The sequence below is a fragment of the Rhinolophus sinicus genome, linkage group LG09 (genome assembly GCF_036562045.2).
Source record: "Rhinolophus sinicus isolate RSC01 linkage group LG09, ASM3656204v1, whole genome shotgun sequence".
Classification (NCBI taxonomy): Eukaryota; Metazoa; Chordata; class Mammalia; order Chiroptera; family Rhinolophidae; genus Rhinolophus; species Rhinolophus sinicus.
The window spans coordinates 98,859,571-98,882,755 of NC_133758.1; the positions used below are offsets into that span (position 1 = coordinate 98,859,571).

A 23,185-nucleotide genomic window follows, 5' to 3' on the forward strand; every position below is an offset into this window, starting at 1 on the left:
ATGATTTGATATATGTACATATTGCAAAATGATTATCACAATAAGTTTAGTTAACATCCCTCAATACACATAGCTACAATTTTGTTTCCTTGTGCTGGGTGAAATAGATAATGTGAATAACACTATAACTATCAAGGAAATAGGATTTGTGATTAAAAACTCCCAAAAAGGAAATGTTTAGTCCCCAAATTGTTTCCCTGGAGAATTCTACCAAATATTTAAGAATTAACACCAATTCTACACAATCTCTTCCACAAATACAAGAGGAGGGAACGCTTCACAAGTTGTTTTATGAGGCTGGTAGTTACCTTGATATCAAAACCAGACAAGACAATGCAAAAAAGGGAAAAGTACACACCATTTTCCCTCATAAATATAGGTGTAAAAATCTTTAAATGATTAGCAAATAGAATTCAGCAATATAGAAAAAAATTGTACATCATGTCCAAGCGGGGCTTATTCTAGGGATGAAAAGCTGGTTCAGTATTTGAAAATCCATGTAGTCCCCATATTAACAGGTGAAAGAAGAAAAACGTCATGATTGTGTTAATCGATGCATGAAAAGCATCTGACCAAATTCAACATCCATTCATGATAAAAACTCTCAGAAATAGGAATGGAGGGGAACTTTATCAACTTAAGAACATCTTCCAAGGCCTAAAGCACATTATATGTACCTAACAGTAAAGGACCTTCCTAAATCCCAAACTCAAAGCATAGAGTCAGCTGCCTACTTGCATTTTTACTTACATATTTGATCAACATCTCAAAATAAACGTGCAAAACCGAACCCTTGCTTTACCTCTCCCCAAACCTATTCTTTCCTGTCTTCTGCAACTCATTAAATGCCACATGTCATGGGCTACTTAGTGTAAAACCCTGAGTATTGCGCTTGCCTGTAAACTGCTGCTTCAGCCCCTGTCTTGATATCATTAGGGTCTGTTCTTCACACAGCAGCTCCAGTGAGTGCCCTGTAGGAGCTCAGGTCAACCGTGTCATTTCTGTAGCTAAAACTCTTCATTAATTTCCCATGTCACTAAGAAAGGGCGATTTTGCAGTTTTCAGAATATGGAAAAAATTGATCAATGACTCTTGAGTAATACCAGCATATCATTTATTTTTCAATAAATATTTATTTTGAGATACCTGTGTGCTGGGAACGTCATTAAATATTGGTACTCTAATTGCGAAAAAAAAAACCACACACACACAAACAAACCTGGCCATTAGACTCCTAGAGCTTAAAATCCAGGGGAGAATATAGGCAGCCAATTACAAGAGTGCTATGAGAGCATTTGTGAAGGGCCTCTTCCCAGGGGAGGTGAAAAGGAAACAGAAAATAACTGAGAGATAAGTAGAAATGAAAAAGAAATAGAAGTGAAACAGGTGAAGAATGGATGAAAAAAAAAAGAGGTTAGCAGAAAATTGTATTACACAAACAGAGGGATGCAATAAGGCAGGTTGGCTAGATCTTACAGTGTGAAGGGGAGGGATACAGGAATAGTTGAGACTGTAAATAGGGTCCAAATCACAAAGGATCTTGTAGATTATAGTGATATTTTAAGACTTTCTTTTAAGAAATCAAGGGTTCTGAATTAAGGTTCTGAATCGGAGGATTACGAAATAAGAGTTGCCATAGGAAGATTTCCATTTTGGAAAGCGTGTTTAGACTGAAGTTTGAAGACTGATTCGGAGAGACAGGACTAGAGACGAGGCAAGTAGAAAGTGGTTAGCAGGAATCCAGATGAGTGGTAAGTGTGATTCGGACTAGGGTTCTGCCTGGCAAGATAGAGAATAGTGGACATATTCAACAGGTGGTTAAAGGAAAGATCGATAGTACGTGACCAAACGAAAAAGGAGTCAAAGAGATGGCGGAAGTTCCTGTTAGGCTGTATAAAAAGAAGAGCTGCTTTATGCAGAAGTTGATGAGTTGAGATGTGTGTAAGATCAGTGTGAATTATCTGTGGGACTTCCTAGGGGAGAGGGAGCAGTGGCAGTTCTGAATTTGGTTTGAGAGAGTAAGCAAGAGAAAAGAGTTTGGGAAGGAGGGAGAGAGGTCTAGGATGGAGATTAGCATTTCCCCCCTTTGTGAGGTATTACTTATTTACTAAGTATTCGAACAATGTTTGAAGCTCTTAAGTTGTATGTTCCTTGTTGCGATGCCGAGAAGAGGGCTAAGTTAGGCTTGTTACAACTTGTTGGGAAGTTGTGTTTACTTTTAAAAGTCAGTAATCCTTGCATGAAGAGACTGTCTGGCTCTAATTCAGGGGAACTGGAGATTTCCTTGATGCTAAATATAACGTTGTGGTACTTCACTAAGTGCTCTAGAACTTTGCGCTCACGCCGTGTTGTCAATGTGTGTTCAATGCAGCCTACAGGGCATTCCTTCGTAGAAGCATCATGGTTGCAGTGTGGGCTCTGGAGCCAGGTTGCCAGGCTTTAAAATCTGGTCCTATCATCTACCCATGGTGTGACTGTGGGCGAATTATTTAACTCCTTTGAGTTTGTTTCGTTGCCTACACAGGGGAAAAAAATATTGCCTATATCATATGTTGGGAGAATTAAGGTAATAAAAAAATGTAAAGTATTTAAAATGGAAAACTGAGTAAAAGCTCGCTGTCATTATTTCATTATTATTGTTTTTATTATGAGTAGACGGAGGGTCAGTTTATGGAGGTTCTAAAGGGCTTCATTATGTTAAACATGTGGCGTGTAGTTCAGGGCCAGTTTGATTGGAAAGCCCGAAGACTTTCTGAATTTCTGGGTCTCCTTCACTGAAGACTGAATTGCAATGCTATGCAGATAATAGTTATTCTTTCACTGTTTCATGCTTTCTAATTATGGGAGTGGGTGGTTTCGCATCAGGAGGAAACTGGGGGTTGTTAATCGCATATTAATAAGACACTGGGAAAATGTAAGAGTATTTTGTTTCACCTTTATCACTAATGATGCTTCCTTATAGACCTCTGTTTTTTGTTCTCACCTGAAAAAAGTGTTTCCTGGTAGGTTTTTCTGCTCCATGAAAAACAAAACATAAAAACTTCCTATTAAACTTATAGATATACTACATTATAATGAGAGTGGGTTCTGTTTTTGTTTGTTTGTTTCTGAAAAGGTTTTCTTTTCCTTTTTTTAAAAAATTTTATTCAATTTATTGGAGTGACATTGGTCAATAAAATTATATAGGTTTCAAGTGTGCCGTTCTATAATACATCATCTGTATATTACATTGTGTGTTTACCACCCAAAGTCTAGTCTCCTTCCGTCACATATATTTGACCCCCTTTCGTTTATAATCAGAATGAACTGGCAGAAGGAGGACAGACTGGTGGGTCAAATTACTGATGTTGGGGTCTGGAACAGTGAAAAGAATTGTGAAAAAATGGACTGACAGCTGTTAAATGTTCAGTGTTTCTATAAGGCTGACACGTGAACAGTTGGTTATATAAAGCTGTTTCTTGATCTTCCCTGGAATCTTCCTATGAAAAATAAATTCTTTCAGAAAGGCAGGGACGTGTGTTATTCTTATGTGATTGGAGTTTTCACTATTGGACTCTTTCCTGTGAACTAATATTTTACTTTGAATTTTACAGGAATTTGAAAGTGATTATGTTGTATTTAAGTCCAAAACTTTGGATTTTGACAGAAGGCTCGGGACAATTCTTTGTGAGGGTTTCTTTAACTGCAATGGTTTAGAAGCTGCATTCAAGGTTAGTTCTGAAGAAGCTATGATAATGATAATTTACTAATGAATCATTTAGACTGTTAGATGAAAGGGTTGAAAACATTCCTTTCTGATCCAGGTAAACTATTAACTGAGTCACATTCTCTTCATATTCAGCTTGCTGAATTATACACTTTGAATAATGCACTAACGAGTGATGAAGTTTACTTTGATCATAGTCAGTTGTAACTATTGATCTTTTCTTGCATTCACAGTGTTTTAGCTCTCATTCCCTTTATAGCAAGTTTGGCACGGCCAATGAAATATTCAAAAGTAAGCCATAGTGAAAAGTGAAAAATATCTATTGATTTAAGAGTGTTTTTTATTTTACCATTGTTTACATATGTTGGATTCACCTGCCCACTTTATTACTTTGACTGAAATAAATAGCTATTTATAGACTGTGTTTCATCAGGTATAACATACCATGGATTATCAGCAATGTCATTATTTTGTGTATCAATAAAAATGTCAAAAAATTATAATGCCATGATTATATGAGGTAGTCGAATTTCCGAGATGTTAAAACATGAAAGAATGTTTGTCATAGAATTGATGAAATATGGTGTGTATGTCTTGTGTTGCGTAAAAGAAAAGCATCTGGATAGTCCTCCCAAAGGGAAAACTTTTAATATTGGGAAAAGGGACACCATCTGAAACTTGTTTGTCACAAACGAGAATTGCAAGTCAACTATAAATTCAGATGACATCCCAAAAGAGGAACTGAGGCTTCAATACCAGAAGAAACCTAGCTAGAGAATCATGGGCACAATTCTTTGAAAATGATAGTACAAAACAATGTAACAGACACAGATTTCATATAAGATATTTGTTTGGTTTTGACCTTCAAATTCAAATGAATTGGTCAGATGGTGGTGAAGCTATTAGCAGTCTTTTGGCCCCAGTAAAACATTTGAACACAGAGAATTCATGAGACTCAAGTACTTCTTTGTTTTTTAAGTGCTCTTGGATGAAACCGAGATGCTGCCGGCCAAAATATATAGCCTGTTATAAAATAAAACCACCTGTAATCCCATCCCTCAAAAATACTATTATATTTAACACTGCCATATTTTCTTTTGACTAGATATGCATGCATATTTCTCTTTGACAAAAATTACATCATATTCTGACCCTCTTTTGTAACATTTTTCAGTCAGCTTTGAATCATAAATGTTTTCTTGCTTTTAGAACAGAATTCAACAATATTATATTTTAATGGCTACACAGTAGCCTATCAAATCCTCTGTTACTGGAGCTACTTGTTAGTGTTTTTGTAAATAGCTGGAACAAAGAATGTAGAATGAAGTCTTAATGACAAAGGTTTTTCTAATTCAAGTCTGTCTTCTTCCCCTTCTCCCAACCATTAATATGGATTCTTTTCTAGCTTGTGCCAATTTTTTCTAAGCAATTTTTATCTCTTATCATCATATGCTTTAACTCTCTGCATATTTGTACCTTCTGCTGAAACAAGATGAGCTACTGCAGGGTGGGACATCTTATGGTTTTTGTTGTATTTGGATCATCTACAACCACTTGTGTAAAGCAGACATTTAAACGCTTGAAGTAAGGTGGACTGACTGGGCATCACAGGACTGAAAGGACACTGGTGGAGGAAAACTGCAGAAAGAGTGGTGGCAGAAGAAAAAATGACAGAGTTGCATATTTAGGGAGAAAATGATTTCTACCATAGTTGTGGGATGATGTACTCTGATCACTTACTGTTGTGTGCCAGGGACTAAGTACTTGCAGACCTTTCTCTGAGGACCAGGCTTCAGTGCCTGCTCTCGGCAAAGACGTGGCTAAGAAGGGTGCTGGGACCAGATACTATTCTGCTCTAGTTCAAAGCGTACAGTGTTGACACTCACTAGAAAACAAAACAAAGCAAATGACTCAGGGATGCTTTCTCTAAAATTTACAGTGTGTCTACATGAAGGTAGAGTGAAGTGTATAAGATAAAAACATGTCTAGAAAAGTGTTCAGGCAATGTAATTGAAAACTATAAAATCGTGACGTGTATATGAGTCAGGCAGCAACAATCTTTGAAAGAGGCAAACCTAGGAAAAATATAAACATATACTGCTTGAACAGTGGCAACAGCATTATGAAAGCTATAATTATCAAATGAAACTAAGAAGTAGACGAAAATGAAGGTAAACCTTACAGATCTCTAGTGGGATATTTAGGGAAAGAAGCAAAAAGTGGGAGCCCATCTTTAATCTCAGGTTGATAGGAAGGGAAACATCTATACTCTTTATAAAATAGCTCTTTGTTCCATTGTGATAAGGAAACAAGAGGTTCAAATGACCTTTATTCTCATCCTGGAGGGTAATTATTGATTGAAAAATTATGATAATGTATACTGTCTGAAAGGTTGACGTTTTTTTTTCCACTACTACTCTCTGGCTTTACAATCTCCCCAGAGAAAATTATCTCTTTGTCTTTCTTATTTTATATTTGGAGTTAAGCCCCACTAAGCATAGGCAAGAGATATAGCTAGGAAGCTTCTGGTATTGTTTCAGTTGTGGTCCATATGATAAGTGTTTGAAAGTGAATGTTGTAAAATAAATGTTTCCCTACTGCTGTTGGAGTACATTTCTTTGTTAAATCCGTGTAACAGCATTTACTTTTGAATTTAAACATGCAGTCCAAACTCAACAAAACAAATGGTTGTGAGAAGAAAGTTAATAATTTACATTTTGTTAGGTAACAGCTAACCAAGCAGATTTTAAAATATTTAGCAGTTTCTACAATAATTATAATTAGTATTTCCAGGAAAAAAACAAACAAACAAACAAACAAAAACATTATTTGTCTAAATTGGCCTGTAAGATACGGTGAGATTTTACAGTTTAGTTTTATAATGTTTTCATTGTGTTAATTTTTGTTTTCAGTGAATGTAGTTTATGGAAATGTTTATAAAATGTTACATGTTTACAGTGAAGCTGTTTTTTAAAGAAAACAAATTTGAGGGAACACCTATTATTTCCTTCAGAGGAAAAACAGTTATTTTGCCACTTTGCTAACAAGGCACAAACCTTGGTATTATACAGGTTTCTGTCACCTTGATTGTATTTGGAGAAGATGTCTTCTTTTATTTCAAAGAAAACACCTATATAACAGGCCTAATAACTAACATTTTATGGAGCCTACCCAGAGTAAGCAAACAACAAAGTAACAGTTTGAAACGGTGGCTGATGAGAGGCTGCACAGAGCACAGCCCTGTGCAGACGGCCCAGTGTCACATGCCAGCTCCGCCATTGGCTGTGTGAATTGGGACAGGTTACTCCCTCCTCATGACTCAGTTTCTTTATCTGGAGTACGTGATAATAGCATTTTAAGGCCCCTTCAAATAGAGTGCCCGGCCCATTATCAGCCCTATATAAACATTGCTTATACAAAAATATGTATTTTAATGACATTCTTTTGCTTGCAAAGAAATCTGTCTCACACTAGCTAGCATGCAGAAGAATCCACGTGGGGCAGAGAACAAGACAGGAAGCGATGGAAATCCAAGGTTAGGCTCACCGGATAGGCTAAGCTTTGTGGGAACTGATGGTAAAGGTTAGTTTGGCTCTAGGAGGCTCCATGCACTGAGCAAGAGGAGTTTGAGGACCTTCACTCTTCTGCTTGCTGGTCATATGATCCTGTTTCAGTCCATGTACCTGCTTTTTCCTGTCTCCTACTCCTTAGCTTCCTCTGCTTGCTAATAATTTCTGTTCACTCAAAATTTTGCCAGCCTAGGTTCCGTCTGCCATGCCCAGATTCTCCTTCTGAGAGAATCTAACTAATTAGCTCAAGGCATTGGTTTGAGTCAGGACATTCACATGGAAGGGATTGGCTGCCTGTGGAATGGTTGTGCTTGGAAAAGGAATAGGTCCCCACTGCTGCTCCAGGCTGCTGTGTTGGGGTTTGGCTTGGTGGTGTGGTATGGGAGATGGACAGCTGTGGCAGGACAGCCATTGTGACGTGCATGCGGTATAATTATTAATGGTGTGACCTAGAGGCCCTTGATATTCTGTATCTAAAGAATACATATGTAGGAGGGAAGAACAAATAAAGAGTACATAAATCTTTTTCTCATATCCGCAAAGCATCTTCTAAAACGTTTCCTGGTGCCCAACAGGAAGTAGTGTTATCTGTGAGCAGGGATTGCTGACTGACTGGTTCTTTTCTGACTCCTTTTATTTTCTGATGAGGAAGGGAAATTGCATTTAGAATTTTCTTTATTGGAAAAATACGTTTTTGATTTGGAGGTATTGCATGATGCTTGTAGAGTTCTAGATTTTTGCTCTGTCTTTAGTCATACAAGAGCGTTAATGAGGGAAACAGTGAGTTGAGTATTTGTACTAAAAACCCCTGGTTCTTAACCTTTCTTTAACTTTGATTTTTATAGCTTTTGACCATATTTGGGAATTTTCTAGAGAAACCAGTTGTCATGGAAATTTTCAGCCCACATTACAGCACACTGGTGCACATGTTTAACGCCGAGTTGGATATGTGTAAGCAATTGTATAATGAACACGTGATACAGGTAAGTGGGGGATAAAGCTGAGCACAGCCATAGCATCATTTTTATGGGTAATGGCATCAACTAGGACTGCATTTAATGATATCTAAAGATTAGATACAGGCACGAAGGCTTTATGCTTTTATTTAATTGGTTTCCTTATGAAATGAAGTGTTCTTTAGGACCATAACTCTTCTACTAATCACGTGACTTAATGCATATATTTTATATATTTGTACTGTAAGAGAATGAAATGAGCAACTGTTTACGAAATTGGAATGCATTCTGATGAAATGTTCCCTTGCTTTCTCTTCACCAAAATAACAATTTGTAGATTGAACGTGGAAATGTAGTTCTTAACAAGAACATGCCATTTACGTCAGGAAATATCAAATGGGCTAAAGAGGTCCTTGAACGACTTCAGAAGTTTTCGTCAAACTTCGCATCTTTGCAGTATCTGTAAGTAGCCCGGTTTATTTCACGGTAAAATGGCCTTAATGCTACAGGCGATTTTTATGTAGGGCAGGAGCTGTTCATTTGAGCACTGAGTCATTGCCTATAACTCTTTTCATTGGCTGGGCTCATTGATGGACATTCATCGCCATGGTTTTGGAATGTTTAACGGGACTCATAACTTTATATATTTCCAGGTTTTCAGGTCCTTTTTTTTTTTCCTTTTCATTTATTCTTTTTACCCACAATATATTTGTAGTTTCTTTGTTATTGTTTTTCCTTTGTCCAGTCACTAGTAAGACTCCTTTTAGTGAGCAGAGCTCTCTCTGTTCCTTTCTCTTTCTATTAAGACAATTCACAACATTATTTAGCCTTTATCGTGTCTCTTCCTAATTTTTGTAGTATATTTTATTTTGTATTCTATATTATTATAAGCTGAAATCTATAGAATATATTAAAAAGTGGAAACAAACTTATTATTATAAGCCGAAATCTATTGAATATATTAAAAAGTGGAAACAAACTTATTCCTACAGATTCTTGGAAAGTCCCGATGATGCCTTAGTGTATGAAAAGTATGTTGAAATGACAACTTTGCTAGACCAATTTGAAAATCATATCTATAAAGAATGGAAAAGTAACGTGGATGAAATCTGTGAATTCAGTTTAAATCAACCCTTGGTTAAATTCAGTCCCGTAAATGGTCTTCTCAGTGTCAACTTTGACCCAAAGGTAAGGGTTTGATGTTTTTAAGCTTTTTTATCAATGTCATTTTTAGTATAAGTGTATTTCAGATATCTCCAGTCATTAATATGGTGGGAAAGTGGCAGTGCTGTGAGGAATATAACTGAAAACAACTTCTAATAGGTCTGTTTTAGAGATTTATTTCCTATATTCTATATTTATTACTCTTTATTTTGCCTCATAATTATTTATTTACCACTTCCATCTTCACTTGATAATAACCTAGTTGAGAGTAGGGTCCATTTCATTGTATATCGGGGATGGCAAAAAATGTATACAAGTGGACACTTTGGTCAGTGTGGCTCAAGCAGTAGTTCGCTGTAATCAGAAGTGTCTGGACGCTGATGGTAACCATTTGGAGCACTTCTTATAATTACAGAAGTCAAACATGACTTGTATTCATCTTTTGCTATTGGTATATATTGGATATTACCATTTTAATAGTTTTTCTTTCTTAAAATGTGTATACATTTTTTTGGCACCTCCTCTGTATTTGTGTTCTGTATTTCTAGCACAGTGTCTGGCACTTGGTGATACTTGATAAATGCTTAGCTCAATTGAATGGAATTATTAGGCTTTTATCAGATGTTTTCTGGCTTGAATTATATTCATAGTACATATACCAGTATTTTTAGTTAATTAAAATTTCATCATGTAAGTTAAGATTTGGGGAATCCACAGGATATATGCAATGAGAAACCCTTTGTCATGCTTTTAGTGGACAGTGGTAAATTTTGATTGTCATACTGTGTTTCCTCGAAAATAAGACCTAACCAGATAAGCCCTGGCATGGTTTTTCAGGATGACATCCCCTGAATATAAGCCCTAATGCGTCTTTTGGAGCAAAAATTAATATAATACCTGGTCATATTTTCGGGGAAACACAGTAATATCTTTCGAAGGGACAATGAAATTGAATATGTTGATTAAATTGATTGTAATTTTTATAGAACAATTTTCAAAAACCCCATAAAACAACATATAAATGGCAAAAATAATATTAACAATTAAATAATATTTAAGAAAATTAAACAAATTTGTTAAACAAATCTTTTGTTATCACACGATTAAACCACATAACAGAGAAATTTTATGTTTTCTGAATATGTTTATTTTCACACAATTTCATTTACATGTCACGTAATAATGGTAGCACACAAACTTTAATAGCAATTATATATGTGTGTATATATTCATATAATATACAATATGTGCATATATATGATAAATATGATATAAATATATTTTAAACAACCTATCTCTAAGTCTTATAGTTTGGTAGGAATCACAAAAGAAGCTTTCTTTTCTATTTACTGACATGTATATACTTTACAGGAAAGGGCAAGTATATAAGAACATCTATTTGTAAGTTGCCATTACAAAAAAAAGTAGCAGTTAAACATCTGGCTGAATTTCTAGATAGTCAAGATTGTATGTTCACTTTTAGTGATTACCTTATCTTTCATGGCAGTCCAAATATATGTCTTAGGAAGTGGGAAAGTTAGCCTCACTGAGTTGGATAGTTATAATCAGTATCCAAATTCTGATCTGTTTCTCTAAACTATTATAAAGAATCCCATCATTTAATTTTGTTTATAAACCTCAGCACATGAACATAAATATATGACCTAGAGAATGGAGGAATCCCTCTACCTTATGATTTCATAAAACCAATATGTAGAAACTAAATTCCTGAGATGTTTTAGGGATGATTCCTGTGATTCTATCTGTAGGGATTATAAGCACACAAAATATAGATTATAAACACAAAATATATTGTACTAGATAACCTAGGGTGGGACACCCTACGGAAGTCAACTGGTTTACCTTCTTGAGCATGTTGTATGGTCTTTTCCTCAGAACCTGTGATTTAGGGGTACAGTCAGTTCTGCCACATGACATATGCATGCCTAAAAATCACTGTATTATGAAAGATTGCACAATAAAGAGTATAGAACTTATGGGGGAAGTAAAGGGGGTAGGTGGAGAGTACTCAACAACTTTGTCAGTGATACATTAAAAAAATAGGAACCTAGAAAACACAGTTGTGTAGTTTTACACATTTTAAATAGTTGAGTAATACATAAAGACTACAATAAATATGATGCTTTCCCTTGACAAAGACCTGAAATTTGCTTATGGAAGTGGGTGTTGAAAGGGTTACAACTTGTGTATTATTGTGAAGTGGTGGAAGGAGGGTTATCTGAAACCAGGCAGAAAGTTGTACCAGTGGAAGTGGGTGGGCGTGGCTCATCACACATGTATGATCCCTGGGACTCAGTGGATGTTTCAGGGGTGTGCCTGTGAGCATTTTGCATACTCCTAAGCTGTTTGGTTCCGTCGGGTACAGGTTTTAGCATTTACCTAGCATTTCTTGCTGATGAAATTTCAGATAAGCAAAGACAAATTTTGTGGTATGCTCAGGTTGCTCCTTAGTTTATCGATCACATTGTAACAAATTTGTGTTTTAGAAAGAAGCATTATAACAGAACTACTGGTGCAGGGAAAAGACCAAGGTCCATTTGTGACCTTCCATTTTAGATCTTGGTGTGCGTATGTTGCTGTCTTTCGCTTAAATTCTTTCTCTGACAGTGGGCCATAGTCATTGATTTACACATTTATTATTTATATTTGTACATCATATGGAATGTATGATTGCTGCTTTGAAAAAGCATATGAAACAAAAGCCTCTTTGACAATTTGAAAATATAGTAAGCATTGGATAAAATTTTAAGTGTCTTGATTTTAATTTGTGTTAAAATAGAATGATATTCTTAAAATATGTAATAATCCTTGATTTTTATTTTTATAGCTGGTGGCTGTATTGAGGGAAGTGAAATACCTCTTGATGTTGAAGAAGTCAGACATACCAGAGTCGGCCTTAGCCGTCTTCAAAAAAAGAGACACTATTTTGAAGGTGTGTGCTTTGAGGTATTAGGGCATATTTTGAATAGAAATACTTTGAATGTTAATTAACGTAGACCTATGAGACTTGTATGCCTCTAAGGTAGAGAAAGTAGCTTTAACATATTTGGCACTTTTTGTTTTGGGGTTTTCTTTGCTCAGTACATTGGAAATCTTGAACTCCTTGTGCAAGGATATAATAAGCTGAAACAGGCTCTCCTGGAAGTAGAATACCCTTTGATTGAAGATGAGCTGAGGGCTGTGGATAAGCAACTACAAGCAGCTGTGTCATCACTGACGTGGCAGGATGATTGCTGGGGATACATCGAGAGGGTGAAAATGGCCACCTCTGAGTTGGAACGCAGAGTTGAGCGCACGCAGAACAATGTCAGAGTGATCCAGCAGACCATGAGGGCGTGGGCCGAGTGCACACTCCTGCCCAGGAGAGAGCACAGAAGGGAGACCACCTTTACTTTGGAGGACAAGGGTGATTTGTTCACCAAAAAATACAAGCTCATCCAAGAAGATGGCTGCAAGATACACAACTTGGTAGAGGTAACTGCTTTTAAGGTTTCAAAATTTATGGAAGATCGTTTCATGTAATTTAGAAAACAGCAGAAATATTTAACATAAGAAGGTGTAGGACTCTTAAGTGGGCCTGAAAGAGCTTTATGTGTGGCTTTGTGAAACATTTAAAATGGAGGAATTCGTATTACTTGCCTATAATTTCTGTATCCCCCCACTGTTCTCATTCCTTGAGGGAGGAGATTGGAATGTGAGATGTTTGATGACACAGAAAGATAAGAGATGGGGATACTTATTATTGTCATAGTTACATCCTCTTTGGGATGCCATTATTTGTTGAGTTGGCTGTATGTACCAGCCATCTCATTTACAAGAGCTCATGTAACCATCTCAGTCGTCTCCTAAGGATGGCCATTATGAAACTGTGGCTTTTACTCTGAGGGGAAATAGCAGCCGAAGACTCTGCTCAAAGGCTTTCCCTGTTAAGTATACGCCACAGGGGAGCAAAGGGAAGGTAGACAGAGAGGCCATTAGGAGATTATTCTAATGATGCAGGTGAGAAGTGATGATGGTTTGGGTCAGAGTGATAGTGATAAAAGCAATCATATGTTGGACGTATTTTGAAGGTGAAGCCAACAGGATTGATTTTCTGTGACAAGTCAGAGGAGAGAGAAGTCAAGGGTGACTTCAGGTTTTTGGTCTGAGCAATTGGAAGAATGGCGTTTCCCTTTACTGATAATGGAAAGTACAGCGGTGGAGCAGATTTTGTAGGGAAAAAACAGGATTTGGTTTTGGGCATGTGAATTAGACGTGCCTGCCCTAGGGGAGATTTTGAGTAGGTGGGCATTACAAATGGGAGTCTGGAGTTCAGGGCAGAAGTCCAGGTGAGTGACAGAATTGAGAGTCAGGAGCGTACGTGTGTATATGATATATAAAGCCATGTACTAGGATTACACAGGTTATGGATTAACCGTAGACAGAGAAGAGGTCCATGGACTGGCCTTGAAGTCGTTCCTGAGGTTAGAGAGAGAGGAGGATGTAGCACACGGCGTACTGAGAAACAGGCCAGTGCAGCAGGAGGAAAATCTAGGGAGATGACGCCCTGAAACCCGAGTCCAGAAGGGGTTTCAAGGAGGAGGAAAAGTTTAATGCTGTCCCACCCTGATTTAGGACATGTAAGTGAGGATGGAGATTATGAGCTCTGGCAACAGGGAGGTCATTTCTGTCCTTGCCAGGAACTCACGTGATAGAGTGGAGGATGGAAGGCTGGCAGGAGTGGGATGGGAGAAGCGGGACAAGACAGCAAGTAAACTCCTGAGGAGTTCTGCTGTGGTGGGAACTGGAAACGGGGCCGTACCTGCGGCGTGTATGTCAGGCTTAGGGAGGGATTTATTTTTAATATTGGTTGACATTTCAGGATGTCTGTCTGTGGATGGGAATGATCTAGTAGAGAAGAAAGTATAGTTGCAGGCAAGTCCTGGAGAGAACAGGAATCCATAAATACATGTACACGTTGCCTTTACATAGAAGCATAGTGAGCTCATCTACAGTAACAGGAGGGAGGGAGGGAGGGAAGGCAGGACTAGGAATGTGGGGCTTACATTGGGAGGTGCTGGTGATGGGGACATGAGGAAGCTGATTTCTCATTGTTCCTACCTTCTTAAGGAGAAAAGGATGGGGATGCAACAGCATATTATGTATTTCCTTCTGAGCATCCTTGTTAAATGGAATCTTCCCTATAGGCAGATGCAGTCCTCAAACCATGACCTGTCTCTTTTGGGCAGCTAGATTAGACACACACTGCCGCCCTCACACTACACTACAGCATGGGGCAGGGACAGTACCCTGGGGAGAGGCTGGAAAGCAGGGCGTTTAGTCTCAGGTCTTCCAGAAACTGGGCCTGGGTTTTCTCGTGTGTGAAGTGAAGATACTTGTCTCTAGGCTAACTCTCAGTGGGAGAACAAACAATGAATGGATTATGGTTTTCTTGCTGGGTATTGAACATAACCAATTATGTATCTTACAAGTCCATCATCACTTACTTATTTAAGAAATACTTATGGTGAGCCTCCTATGGGCCCAGTATCATTCTAGATTTTTTAGATACTTCTGTGAGTAGAACAGACAAAGATCCTTGCTTTCATGGAGCACACATTCTAGTGAGAGCAGCAGTAAACAATAGCTACAGTACGTCATAGATGTTGGAACTGGTTATGGACTGCCTAAAAAAGGTAAAGTTGGAGGAGGGTGCGTGAGTTCTGGAGTGCTGGGATTAGGGTGTGGGTGTTTTTTTTTTTCCCCCACTTTGAATTTTGTTTGTTAATTATTAAAATTTACATGTGTTTACAATGTCAAAACCTAAATCAAGGTATAGTCAGAGAAGTCTAGCTTTCATCCCTGTCCCTTCTATTCCATAGGTAAATTTTTTAAAGTTAGATTTTGGTTTATTCCTCTTTTTCACAAAACATAAGGAAGTGTTTGCTTATATTTCCCACTCTCCTTAACATAAAATGTGAAGTGCTGCACATACTGTTCTGCTACATGGTTCTTTTCTTGTTTACTGATCTCCTGCGGGTCCCTCTGAGGCAGTGTACTTAGTTCTTCTCATGCCCTGTTAAAGATGCATGGTACCCCACTGGGTGGCTGTACCATAATTTATTTAGCAGCTCATCTTTTGTTCTTACACATAGCGTTGTAATGAAGAGCCTAAGCAAAAATCGTCTTGCACTTATGTTAGTATATCTTTGGGATACATTTCTAGAAGAGGGATATTTGGGTCGCAGGGTAATGTGTAATTATGTAATATGTAGTTTGCTGGCTATTGCCAAATTTAAGAGGTATGGTTTTAAATAGGATGATCAGGGTAGACCTCCATGAGAAAGTAAGATCTGAGCAGAATTACAGCATTAGCCAAGTGGGTTATAGAGTTAACAAAAGTTACAGAATAAACCTTGCAAGCCTTCAGGTGAAGACCATTCCAGGGACAGGAAACAGCCTTCAGGGAGGAGCACACCCAGTGTGTCCAGTGAAAAGCAGCAAAGTGAATGGGGCAGAGGGACCGAGGTGGAGGGTAGGATGAGGTGAGGTCGGATGCTCATGGGGTGTGAGGAGGGGGCGGGCAGATCAGGGAGGACTTGATAGGCCTTTGTATGTCCTCTGGCTTTTACTCGCAGGTACGTGAGGAGCCATTACAGGGCTTCAAAGAGAGGGGTAAACATGATCTAACTTTCCTTTGAAAAGGATGCTGGTTGTTGTATTGAAATCGGACTATAGAGAGACCAGGGAAGGTGGGGAGCCTGGGAGGTCACTGTGGCTGTAACCTAGGTGACAGGTGTAGTACCTGGGCCAGTGTGGTCCAGCTGTGGAGATGACTAGAAGTGGTTGGATTGTGCATATATTTTGAATTAAGTGGAGCAAACAATTTCCTAACAGAGTGGATGGTGGAGCATGAAAGAAAGAGGCACTGAGGATTATTCTAAGAGTTTTGTCCTGCTCAGCTGGAAAGATGAAGTTGCAATCTATTCAGATGGGAAAGGCTGTAAGAGGGAGAGATTTAGGCAGGAAGATCAGAATTTAGTTTTAGACGTTTTGATTTGAGGTGTCTATCCGACAGCTACAGGAATGGTCGCAGTGATTGGATTCACTAGTGTGCAGATTAGGAGAAGGCTCCAAACCAGAAATGCAAATTAAAGAGAACTTGGTGGCAATGGTATCTAAGCCACGAAGCTGAATGAGATCACCCAACCCAGTCTAGGTAGGGGATAGAAGCAACTCAAGGACTGTTCTCCAGGGCACACCATTCTTAGGAAACGGTAGGGGGAGAAGAACCAGCCAAAGGGGCAGAAAAGGAACAACCGACAGGAGGAGGTGGTGTCCTGCATGTCAAGTGAAGAGTGTTTGAAGGCTAACAAACCTGCTCACCAAAACATAAGGTGTGGTACACTCAATATGTTGTACTGAGTAATGTAGCTAATAATAATTAATAATAATAATAATAATAATAATGATGATGTCAAAGTTTCTGTTGACTTCCAACGTGGTCTGAAATGTGTAAGAAAATTTTCCTTTTCCCTGCAGAGAAGAGTTTGATAGCACAAAGACGTTTGTCCCTGCCTTCTCTGATTAATGCCTGTATTAGCATCCTAGCACTGCTGTAGCAAAGTACCACAACGGGTGTCTTAAAACAACAGACAACAGAAATTTATTCTTTTACAGTCTAGAGGCTAGAAGTCTGAAATCAAGGTGTTAGAAGAGCTAGGGCTCCCTCTGAAGGCTCTGCCTAAAGGCCTGGAAGCCTTAAGAGAATCTCAGGTGTGTTCTGACATGTAAGGAAAGTGTGTATGTGGACATGAGTTTTTTCAGCAGTATCTTAATTAGTCATGCCATTGACTATTCCTTAGTTGTTTGCTGAGATGCTGTGAATTATTCTGTGACTTTTCGGACACACCTACAATTATTTATGCATTAGAATCTGCTTCATGGAGGACAGATGACGGGTTACAATTAGTTTTTACTGTTACATTTTCTTGATAGTAAGAAGAAATATATGCCCTAACCACTAATCTGGGGGGTGTTAGACCAGTCAGATTTGTGAATCCTGATTAAAATGCATTGAAAATATTGCCGATATATGACTGAAAATTACAAAACCAGGTTTTGCAGAGAAGGTTGACATTTTCTACTAACAAATGGGCTCATTTTTGTTTCCTTACATCAAGAAACTAAGAAGCTGTGAAGTCAGTATGAGAACTGAGGAGAGCTTTCAACTCGAGGGACCTCAATTTCAAAATAGAAATGAAGTGATGATTTGTTTCTATAAATTGTATCTGTTACGTGATTTTCCTCCCTCCCTCTTACCAGCAAATGGTTTTGAGCCTGGTGCTCAGACTTCCAGTAAGGAATGTGGTTTGGAGGAAAGCTGTGGAAATTGGGCTGAGGCTGAGTCCGTTCTGCCTTTTCCTGTTGCATCCTTCATGGCTTGTGGGATCCCAGTGGATAGTCTGCAGTCAGAGTTTAAAGTGAAGAGGGAAAGGGCAGAACCATGGGAGATGGAGCTGGAAGGGACCTGAGTGGTCATTTAGTGACCCAAAGCTCTTCTTTTCTTTTTCCTCCCTTTGCCCTAAATTGTTGAAAATATAACTTTTTTCTTTTAAATGCCACTGCAGTGATACAAACTGGATCTCTTGGTATGAAAAACTATAAACAATGAGGCAAGCACAGGTATATTACTGTGATGTGTTGGAAAGAGCCCTACCCTTGGGAACCAAGAGGAATGGTTTTTAGTCCTCGGTTAGCAGCTGACTTCCTACAATTGTGGCACTGATGTGTTTTAAGTGTTTTGTTTTCATATATATATATATATATATATATATATATATATATATATTTTTTTTTTTTTTTTTTTCTTTTTTCTTTTTAACATTTTATTAAGTGTGTTTTTCCAGGACCCATCAGCTCCAAGTCAAGTAGTTGTTTCAATCTAGTTGTGGAGGGCACGGCTCACAATGGCCCATGTGGGAATCGAACCGGCAACCTTGTTAAGAGCACTGTGCTCTAACCAACTGAGCTAACCAGCCGCCCCCTCTTCTCATATTTTTAAAATGAAGAGACTGAATAAGGTGGTTATAAGAATTTCTACCCCTCCACCCCCAAGATCCATACTTCTTCTTTCAAGTGTCTACAAAGGAGTCTGGGCTGCTGTATACAGCTGTCCAGGATGTGTACTGCACCACTCGAGGGGCGCAGGACATGTATACTGCACAAATGTAAATTAGTTCTACCTGGATGGTGGCTAAGAGAGCATCCCAGAAAGGGGCAGTTCTAATTTGTTTGAGGTCAAGAAACCCCTAGAACTGGCTCATCTCTGTCCTACTTTGTCAGGAGCTAGACTTGCCTCTGTAGTTCTGATTTTTACACACCTTGGGATTCTGGATCATATATCCACAGTAGCAAATGATCAAAGAAGGCAGAGAGCATAGTCTACCTTATAATCTGCTCCCATTCCAATGTCTCCTTTTCTCTGTGCTACTGTTTCTGCCTTGGCTGTCTGCCCTCTGGCCTGTATAGACTATGCAACTTTTGCCACTCAGAAGGTGTCTCTGGAATCAACCTTGCTGCCCACCTGACCTTTTCAAATCTATGTCCCTAAGCTGTGTGCCCAACCTCTAGCAGTCCTTAACCACATCCCTGTCTGGTCTTCTTGTGCCCCATTGACCTGTCCCTAATTTTACCCACACTCTGGGGAGATGCTAAAGAGGTAGAAGAACTTCATATTATTGAAACACAAAGCGAACTTGACTTTACCAGACCAGCGTTTCCCAAGCTGAGTTACTATTCTACAGGCTGCTCATAGGAAGTTTGCAAGAAATATTCTTTGTTTGGAAACAGTTGGGTTGAACCAAGTTAAATAGATTTTAATGTGATAGGTGCACTGTGACTCTCCAAGCTGGCCTGGAGACCATCTTTGCTGACTTAGTGAACTTTGGATATCCCAGAGCAGGGTTCTCTGGAGGACCATTTTGGGAAACCTCTTCATTTACAAGCAAGTCCCTGGAAGGCAAAGTTCAAGGACACATCAAGTTAGGGACAGAGCAAGAATTAGAGCCCATGTTGAATACATCTAGAATGCATTGGGAACTAGTATACTTCTGTTCTGTACTTGAAGATTGCAGTTTTCATGACGATTTTCCCTTTAAAGAATGACTTTTGAATGTATTTTGTGGACGAGCGACATGTTACAAACTCTGGCTTAGATCTTTATCCTCTAGCTTAGGGTTCTGCAGCCGAGCGATTGAATGTTCCTGTGTTGTGCACAAAAGTGCAGTCTCTTCTTTAACAAACCCTTTCAATGGAAAACTTTCACTTTTATACTCACTAGTGTTTATACTCATCTGTTCATTCTTGTATGTTTCTAGGAAAACAGGAAGCTCTTCAAAGCCAATCCTTCTCTGGATACCTGGAAGATTTATGTCGAATTCATTGATGACATCGTGGTAGAAGGCTTTTTTCAAGCTATAATGCATGACTTAGACTTCTTCCTGACGAATACGGAGAAGCGATTAAAACCTACACCATTTTTTCAAGCACAAATGATCTTAATGCCCCCTGAGATTCTGTTTAAACCTTCTTTGGAAAGAGAAGCTGGGGATAGCATCTATGATCTGATGGAAGAAATGCTATGCAATAGTTTTAGAATGTCTGCCCAGATGAAGCGAGTAGCAATGCATCTGGAAATAGCAAATTATCAGGTATTGTCTTTGTAAAGGGATCATAGCTTTTATATCAACGATTCAAAAATAATTTGGGGGTAATGGAGAGCACAAGGAAAGGGGACATTGGAAAAAGCAACACAATTTTGGATTTTACCAACTACCATCCCTTTGAAGACTGACCTTGGATAATGTTATGTTGCATGTCATTGGGAGAGCAAGGATGGTTCTAAGAAGTGCTTGGTTTTCTTTTTATTTAGGATGATATGGATAACATGTTAGGCCTGGCAGAGGTCAGGCAAGAGATACTGAACAGAGTGGCCAGCGTCATCACTAAAGTCTTGGACTTCAGAAGTACCCTGGACACGTACTCTTACCTGTGGGTAGATGACCGAGCCGAGTTTATGAAGCATTTTCTCCTGTTTGGCCAAACTGTATCATTTGAGGAAACAGATGCTCATGCAAATGGAGAAATCCCTGCACAGGCACCAACTCTTGACCAATTCAAGGAACAGGCAAGGGAAACGCTTCGCTTTTCATGTAATTCTTGGCTTTTGATTGAGTTGTTGTACTTATTATTATTTTTTCTAATTGTAGATTGATGTTTATGAGGCTTTGTATGTTCAGATGAGCAAGTTTGATGACTTCAGAGTGTTTGATAGTTGGTTCAAAGTGGACATGAAGCCTTTCAAAGTGAGCTTGCTAAACATTATTAGGAAATGGAGCTGGATGTTTCAGGAGCATCTTTTGAGATTTGTCATTGACAGGTAGCCTTTTGTGCTTTGGTATTTGGAATTCTAACTTAATACCCGACTGCTTTCTAAAATTGAGATATTAATTTTAAGAGTGTTAAAACTGTCTGTTTTATAATAGAGGTTGCAAGTAATGTTTGTTTAGGGAAATAATGAAAATAAGATTCAATTAGAAGTCTTATCCTCCTAAGTGTTTTAATGAGCCTAATTTGTGTTTGTGTGTGTGCACATTTGTGTGTGTGTGTATGTATTTATTTAATAGTCTGACTGAACTACAAGAATTTATAAAGGAGACGGATGCTGGACTTCAAAGAGAATTACGTGAAGGTGATCATGATGTTTTAGTTGATATCATGGGGCATCTTCTGGCTGTAAGAAGCCGGCAGAGAACCACTGATGAACTCTTTGAACCACTGAAAGAAACCATCACGCTCTTGGAAACCTATGGCCAGAAAATGCCTGAGCAAGTCTATACTCAGCTAGAGGTAAGCACAGTGGTAAAATACCATAAGCTGAGCCTCTCCAATAGCCAAGTTCTTTACATGCACTCTCATGACATCCTCATAGCATCCTGTACTGTAGACATTAATGTTTTCATTTACAAGTTAGGAATCTGAAGCTTAAAGGGACTTGATACCTTTTTCAAGGTCACACAAGTAGTCATGCCAGCCAACATGTATCTAGGTGTGTTTCATGCCACAGCACTGGCTCTTAACCACCGGGCTCTACTGCCTTCTTATTAGAAGGTATTTAAGTAGTAGAGCGCCTCTAAGTTGCTATTTTGAGGTCCACTTCGACCATCACTTTCACACATGAAGTATATCTGAGCTCTCTTTTATTGAAAACTGCCTGCCAGTTGAGAAATGTCCTAGTGTTTGGAAACATGTCATAGACGTGTTAATAAAGAATGAATAAAGCCCAGTTTGGATGGAGAAATCACTGTGTTTCCTAAACAGGATTTCTGTGTCATCCTCTTGTTTCTGTGCTCTGGAAATACTTGGTGGCTGCTGTGTGCTATCTGATGCACAAAAGTCTTTTTAGTTATAACTGGAACCGTGACTAAAGAGCTCACAGCTAAGCCCTTATTTCCACGCCCACATTGAAGTTCTATAGATAGTTTATATATTTACATCACACACCAGTTTCTGGGATGCGCTTACCTCTAACCTTGCAAATGTGATCAGTGGACACATTTAACTAGAAAAACTTTTATTGCATTCTAGTCAGTGATTAGAACACGGGACGCAAGCTTAGATTTGTTTTTGAGAACTGCATGAGGCCATCTCATCTGCTTGCCTCAGAGTGTGCAGTAAAATATCCTTCAAGATACCTCACTTTTTTCTATCCTGTCCCCTATTTTCCATTTCCCACTTTCTGTTCTTTATATTTTTATTGAGGTGAAATTCACAGTTCATATAACATGAAAGTAGCCATTTCAAAGTGTATGGAATTTAGTACTTTCACAGTGTTGTGTAACCACCACCTACCTCTGTCTAGTTTCAAAACATTTTCATCACTCCAGAAAGAAATTCCATACCCACTAGTTCTCACTCCCCACCACCCTCCTCCTGCCACCAACCTTTGGTTTCCGCCAATCTTTTTCTGTCTCTATGGGCTTACTTTTTCTAGATACTTCATATAAATGGAATTATATAATATGTGACGTTTTGTGTGTGGCTTCTTTCATTTGGCACAGTGTTTTTGAGGTTCATTCACGTTGCAGTATGTATCACTACTTCATTCCTTGTCATGGCTGAATAATGTTCCAGTGGGTATATACATACACCACAATTTGTTTAGCCTTTCATCTGTTGATGGACATTTGGGGGTTTTCCGCCTTTTGGCTATTATGCAAAAGTCTTTGTTTGAGTACCTATTTACAAGTCTTTTTAGAATCACATAGGAGTGGAATTGCTAGGTCATAGGATAATTCTAAGTTTAACTTTTTGAGGAACCACCGAACTGGTTTTCACGTTAGCTGCCCCATTTTATATCCTGCATTTTGTTTTGTGAGGATTAAATGCAACAGTGTATTTACAAGTGCTCTCTTGACTTATAAAGACTATAAAGAATTATGATATATGAATTATCATAATTCATATGTGTGAATTATGATAATTCATACTGTGTACAGAACGATAAACTGTCCTTAGAACTGATAATCCAGTCAGATGTGGAGTGCGAGATAAGATATGGATACGTATGTAACAAGAGTGAGGGATGAAACAGTTGCAGTAGGACACACTGTATTTGTTGTTAGAAAGATTTGGATATTCTTTGAGTCCAATCTTGAGCCTTATCATATAGAGAAACTAGTCATAACACAGCTAGTTGGTATAGGGGATTTTAGCCATTGCCTCCAGAG

At 38.5% G+C, this 23,185-nt stretch overlaps 1 protein-coding gene across 2 annotated transcripts in view; it reads left to right on the top strand.

Annotated features, from left to right (window-relative positions):
* DNAH11 (dynein axonemal heavy chain 11) overlaps positions 1–23,185 on the top strand; it is a 291,367-nt gene that overhangs the window by 35,466 nt on the left and 232,716 nt on the right. For both annotated transcript variants that reach the window (XM_074340834.1, XM_074340835.1), the window contains exons 9-18: positions 3,594–3,710; positions 8,121–8,258; positions 8,569–8,693; positions 9,224–9,419; positions 12,244–12,348; positions 12,498–12,890; positions 19,775–20,107; positions 20,329–20,583; positions 20,666–20,835; positions 21,083–21,305. In XM_074340834.1, coding sequence (XP_074196935.1) covers positions 3,594–3,710; positions 8,121–8,258; positions 8,569–8,693; positions 9,224–9,419; positions 12,244–12,348; positions 12,498–12,890; positions 19,775–20,107; positions 20,329–20,583; positions 20,666–20,835; positions 21,083–21,305 — 2,055 coding nt within the window. The remainder of the gene's footprint in view (positions 1–3,593; positions 3,711–8,120; positions 8,259–8,568; positions 8,694–9,223; positions 9,420–12,243; positions 12,349–12,497; positions 12,891–19,774; positions 20,108–20,328; positions 20,584–20,665; positions 20,836–21,082; positions 21,306–23,185) is intronic.